Raw genomic sequence first — 6103 nt, 5'->3', positions numbered from 1 at the left:
GTTACCTTCAAAGTGGTGAGTTTTCAGTTCTCATCTTGTGTTGTAGTGCCCATTTACAGTTTGGAGGCTTTGTTTTCTGACATACCTAATCCTGCTGCAGGCAGCTCAACTGCATCCCCAGGAGGCTGAAGGAGTTCCGTGGAGGGATGTTCCTAGGGTCTGGTGTCTTCTGTTCAAGGCTTTCCTTTCCCCAGGTCTTGCATTCCCCGCTTCCCTGCCTGTCACTCACTCCTGTTTGCAAGGCCAATTTAAATCTATCCAAGGGCCTTAAGTTCACCCCAGAAAGAATAATAATTGCAGCGCTGAGCTTTGCGGCTTCCCTTTCATTCCCCACATAGCATTAGGGTGCTCACTGAAACCACAGCATTCATGGATCCTTGCCATATGCAAACATGCAATTAATACGCTCTTCACTTTCCCCTCTACAAGAGGGAGGAAAGAAGCACAAGTCGCGGTGTACGTTCCCTCAGCACACGCACAGGTGTGTGCGCCTGCACCTCGCCTGAGTGCTCCGGCATGGCTCACACCTAGCTGGGCTCGCTGGTTACCGACGAAACATGTCTGCTTGCAAGCAGGCGTTTAACTGGATGCAGCACCAGTTCTGTGTAGCTGCACGCGAAGCAACCCGCAGAACACAACTCGTGTCCTCCTTCAGCTGGGGCAGCGGATTTATGAACGCTCTGGTTTTACAGGTGCCCCCCCACCCCCGGCTTTAGCAGGGAGCTGGGCTAGGTGTGATCTCCTCGCTGGCTGCCCTCCCTGCCCTGCTGCTGCTTGCTGGTGGTGGGAGCAGGTGCGCTGGGCACCTGGCTGGGAGGCAGCACCCAGGAGAAAGGAGGAACTGCAAAGCAGCTGGCTGGAGGGAGACGTGTGTGAAAGAGAGTTTAAACCAGCATCTGGAAGGAAATCAAAGGGAGCCGGATTTCCCAGATGAGGCGGAGCAGAGGGCAGAGAAAGGCTTCAGAGCCTGCGAGTCCTTCCTCGAAAGTTACCTTTTGCTAGAGAACGTTCTGCTGGATTCCTCCTTTCCTGTCTTGACTTTTTCATGGGTTTTGAATTGTTCCCACAAAACCTAAAGGAAGAAATCACAGCCCGAGGGTTGGATATGCAACTACTCGTGCCATCACACATGGCCTGTCTCTTACGGGGCTGTCGGGGGACTGCAGTGCCTCTTCTTTGACGGGTTGAAAGTCCCGTTTCCATCCTCACCTTGTTCTCAGTGGGACTTCAGGAGCAGAGGGGACCTACAACGCAGCAGTTGCTCCCTCTGTCTGTGTTGCACAAAATGGTGAGCAAAACCACCCCCAAACAACATAGTGAGAGGTAATTTGAATCCAGAGAAAAAATGGAGAGAAATAAAGGCAAGGCTGCTATAAAGAGCTACTGAAGAGCCAAAGCGTGGAGCCTGCACGGCTCCAGAAAGCCTTTGTGGCTAGGAAGATGGCTTGTGGCAGAAACCAGCTATTCCATCCCTATGAACGCCAAAGCTGGAAAAATAAACAGGACAAATGGTATCTTTCACCAGACTCGAAGTAAAAGCTCTGCTGTGGTGGCAGCCTTGGAGGCAGCCTGACCCCCAAAGCAAGCAGCGCTGACAGCGTGAGTCCTTCCCGTACCGCTCTCCAGGCTGCAGATCAGGGTGAACCCCAGGCAGGCGACCTCTCCTGTAACAACGGGGCCTGCACGCAGCCAAACAAAAGTCACTGACATAGGCAACTCGCCCCACATTCCTCAAGAAACACTCATCCTTGATGAGTTTGTGAAACCTCCTGGCTTGGTCTGGGGTGGGGGAACAGAAAGCCTCAGCTTTGCAGCCTGCAAAACGGCCTGGATTGCTGTCGGCATGTCCAAGCCCAGGGGCTGCTTCCCTTGTCTTGCACGTGTTGGTCACAACGGTGCAGGGTGAAGGCAAAGAAAATGCAAAATGGTATGATGAGAGGCTTGCGGTTCTCCCTCCGTGGGTATAAATGCAGGCAGTGTCGGGAAGGCAAGGCAGGATGGAGCACAGGAGAGCAGGAGCTCCTTCTTACGAGAACCGGGCTGCTGATTCACTTTTCAGCACTGATAAAATGAGCTTGGTTGTATATGTGCATTTGCAGTATCAAACGTTGCGAGGCCGGGATAGCTTATCTGCTTTCGGTTTGAGACTTGTGCAATCTAAACATGGTTGCTGTTTCAGTCTCCTGCTGTGATCAGATTGAAAATAAATCTAAATATAAAATCAGAGAAAACAGGGCTGAATTTGAGCGATCATGTGATTCAGCCCCTGCCCCACGGTCACCTCCTGATCTGCCATAGCTATGTCCCAAGAGATGGCTGCAGAACTTTTAAAGATTTATTTTTTAAAAGAATTTTTTTCCCAATTTTTTTAAAGATGCTCCGGTGAGGGTGACATTGCCGCTTCCCAGGCGCTCATCTTTTACTGCTTGTCCCCTCCAGTGTGGCAACGGAAGAGCAATTTGTGCCTGCAGCTCTTTGAGTGCCTAGGCTGTTGGCGTGAGTCATCTCTTTAGACCCAAGAAGCCCGGTTCCCTCGGTCCCTTTTCAGGGTTCACTTTTTCTCCGGCTGCTCCCTCTGCCCTCCTCTGGACCCAGCCCAGTGAGTCCCTGCCTTGCTCGAGGGGTGTCGGGGTAGGCATGGTGTTTGAGCTGACACCATGTCCTGCGCTGGTCCTCTGCAGAGCAGAAGGGGAACTTCACGTCGTAAAGGTTTCCCAGGAGGATTCCTACATCTATATCCCAGCATGGCATTTGCCTTTTTCACAGCCATGTGATGCTCAAGTGTTTCTAACGTAAAAAAACTGTAATTTTTTTCTTTTCAAGATTTTTTCTTAAAAAGAGGAGTGAAAAATGTTTTTTTCAGGAAAAATACCATAGTTGCCAGGTCTCTGCTGCAGCCGTGCCGCTCAGCCTGTCCTATCCCCCCACTGTGGGCACTCCCTGCCAGCTGCAGCAGCGTGTCCAAGACTTTCTGAACTGCAATTAACTTCCCTCACACCATCAACACTTTCCCTGTCCCCAGGTCTCTTTTGGAGCACAAAACTGTTCACCTGCAGAAATACCTCTCCTTTTTGGCTCCAGATGGTCAGCAGTGACACTCTCTGAATGCAGAGGTAACACTTGCATCGCCTTTAATGGACTGCACTCGTGCCTGATGTGGGCAAAATGTCCGTTTCTAAGCTCTGCACAAGTTCTAGGGATGGGGGTCCCATCAGAGCTCTCCAAGATGGGACAGAGCAGCTTTGCAGCGCAATACTGAGGAGGAGGGTGTGTTCTAATCCTTCCTTGCCTGCAGAGATGAGCAGCGATAGACAAGGGAGCTGTGTCCGGGCAGTTCTGCTCAGTACTAAAAGTGTTAAATAGAAACAGGGTCTCAGAGCAGGCAATTTCATTTTTTCCAAAATGTTTTAATCTTCCAAATGGACTTCACAATCCCTATCTGAATGTGCCAAAGCATTTTTCCTTCAGAGCGCAGACAAATTTGAAGGTTTGCTTTGCTTGACCTCTTCTGATGACACTGCCACCCATGCTGTGCAAACAGTCGCTGGAGCTGACACCGCCTGAGCTTCCTTGGCCTGGCGCTGAGGATGAGTGCAGCATGCGGCCTGAGAAGATGATTCCTTGGGTTAACTTGCGTGAGGCACTGAACCAGGAACTCTTGGTTTCACTTGGTTTCATTGTAGTCAGGGAAGCGATACCCGCATGTGGTTGCAGCAGGTGATGCTGCCCCTGCTGCAGCTCTGCCCATGCTCCGTGACCCTGGTCCGGGTGTCCATCACCCTGCTGCTATCGAAGGGCTCGGTCCTCCCACCCCTCGCAGCTGAGGACCCTGCTGGCTGGGGCGTTAAGGAAAGACGTCTTTCCCCTTGCTTGCAGATGAAGGTTTGCTTCTTGCTGAAGGGGCTGGACATATTTCTTCTCCCCATCGTGCAGTGACAAAGGTTTCGCTGTGTGTGTCCCCCTTTAAACCCACTGGCACCCACACTGCCAAAGAGGTTTCTTTATCATTAAAGGAGGAGGAACAGCATTTTCTCAGCACAGCTCTGTCCTGGCTGAATTTATGTCTCTGACCTTTTACCCAAAGGCTCTTTACACTTGACTGAAACGTAAGGTAAAAGTAAATGTAACTGAAAGAGCCCATTGTGCGTGCGGGTATAAAGGCTTTTGTGTGCAGGAGGCAGCACGCGGCTGCTTGTGCAACAAGTAGCCAAGGACCACCTTGGGTTGTGCAGTTAGTCCTGAGACCCGGGGGGAGCAGAGCGAGAGCCGGGAGGGAGGGAGGGATGGAAGCCCAGTGTTTGGTTCAAACACAGGCTCCAGCCAGCCTCAACTCAGCGTTTCGCCACCAGGACCCTCACGGCTGGCAACCTGCAGCCAGGTTTCTGACAGGAGAAACGCACCGCTGTCTTTGGGTTTTATTTTTCTCTCTGTGTGCCTGTGACCATGACAGACCCTCCTGGCGGCCAGGACTCCAGTCCGTTCTCTGTGGAGCCATGAAAGCGGGGACAGATTAATAAAACATCAGGGCTTCTTCAACAGGATTATTATAAGTGGTTTTCCTGAGTGTTGGTTGGAGTAAGGATCAGAGAAGACGGGGATCCATAATCCCATTTATCTGAAGCCATATAATCTTCCTGAAGCTCTTTAATGGTGTCCAACTCTTTAATTATGGAGCAGCCACATGGGCTGCTGCAGCCAGGCCTGCCTGCATGCCCGCGGCGGGGAGCGGGGGCGCGGGGCTTTCCCCACCGGCAGCTCCCCTCGGGCACTGCCCCCCCTCCCCCGGCAGACCCACCTTTCCGGGGATGCAGGGGGGCCACCGGCCCAGCCGTGCTGCCGGCAGCTTTGTGCAGCTCACCCAGCTGAGATCCCGCTGTGGGGGAACCAGCACCACCCCCGAGCCCCCTCCGCAGCGCTGGAGGGAGTGCAGGAGCCCCGGGGGGAGACTGGGGGGAGACCGGGGCGGGGGGGGGAGTGCAGGAGCTCCGTGGGGAGCCCCGGGTGTGGAGCGCAGGATCCCTGGGGGGAGCCCCGGGAGGGGAGCGCAGGAGCCCTGGGGGGAGCCCCGGGAGGGGAGCGCAGGAGCCCCGGCGGGGGGGGGGGGGGGGGGGAGCGCAGCAGACCCGGCAGGGGGAGACCCGGAGAGAGACCGAGGGAGAGCGCCTGAGAGCCGGCGGGGAGATCGGCGCGGGGGAGCCCCAGGGGAGCGCAGAGGACCCGGGGAGGGGGCAGCCCCGGAGCAGCGGCGGGACCGCGCACCGGCGGGGAGGCTGCGCCGGGTCCCGCCGCCGCCGCGCTGCCTTAAGGGGGTGGCGGGCGCGGCAAGTCCCGCCCCGCCGGCGGCCGGTGCGCGGCCGGGGGCGTGTCGGGGCCGGCGGCGGGGCCACCCGGCCGGCCCCTCGGCAGCGGGGCACTGACAGCCGCCCCGAGCGGGCACCCGGCAGCCGGGCTCCCCCGCCGCCCCATGGGCCGCCGCCGCCGGGGGGCGGGCGGGCGCGTGCCGCCGCAGTGAGCCGGGCCGGCGGAGCGGGGGGCGGCCGGCGAGCCCCCGCGCCGCGGGCACCATGGACAGTATCCTGGAGCCCTTCCCCGCCGAGCGGCTCTTCCCCGCCGCCGGCACCGGCTTCCTCGACCTCGGCGACTTCAGCGAGGCGGATTTCCTCAGCAATGTGGTAAGGGACGGCCGGCGGCAGCCCCCCGCCTCTCCCTGCCCCGCTCCCCCGGCAGCGGGGCCGGGACGCGCCGGCGGGGCTCGCTGCTGCGCCCCGGGGTCCTGCCGGGGGTGCTGCCCCCCTCCGCTGCGCCCCGGGGACACCGCGCCGGGCAACGGCGGGGGGGGTCTTAAAACGCGCTTTTTTGGTGGGGTGATGGCTGGGGGAGAAGCGGGCGGTCCCGGCCGGGGGGCGTGCGAGCTGCCCGTGGCCCTGCTCCGACCGCCGGGTGCCCCCGGGAGACCCTCGGGCTCGGCGCCCCCGCTCCCCTCCCCGTGCAACTTTTCCTCGGAGTGTCGTTTGGGAGGCGAAGCATCTCCCGCTCGGCCTTGAGGCCGGGCTGATTGGCTTTGGAGAGAAGGGTGAAGGGGAAGAGTGACTGCGGAGGGAAA

At 57.6% G+C, this 6103-nt stretch overlaps 1 protein-coding gene across 2 annotated transcripts in view; it reads left to right on the top strand.

Moving 5' to 3' along the window:
- Positions 1-5436: 5436 nt before the first annotated feature.
- Positions 5437-6103, top strand: part of CREB3L1 (cAMP responsive element binding protein 3 like 1) — a 47192-nt gene continuing 46525 nt past the window's right edge. Inside the window, exon 1 of one of the 2 annotated variants that reach the window (XM_040602330.1) lies at positions 5437-5672. In XM_040602330.1, coding sequence (XP_040458264.1) covers positions 5565-5672 — 108 coding nt within the window. In that variant the 5' untranslated portion in view covers positions 5437-5564. The remainder of the gene's footprint in view (positions 5673-6103) is intronic. The other variant, XM_040602329.1, reaches the window with a different exon arrangement.

This window comes from Falco naumanni, chromosome 7 (genome assembly GCF_017639655.2).
Source record: "Falco naumanni isolate bFalNau1 chromosome 7, bFalNau1.pat, whole genome shotgun sequence".
Classification (NCBI taxonomy): Eukaryota; Metazoa; Chordata; class Aves; order Falconiformes; family Falconidae; genus Falco; species Falco naumanni.
Note: the sequence above shows the minus strand (reverse complement) of the source record. Positions and strands in the feature narration are given on the sequence as shown.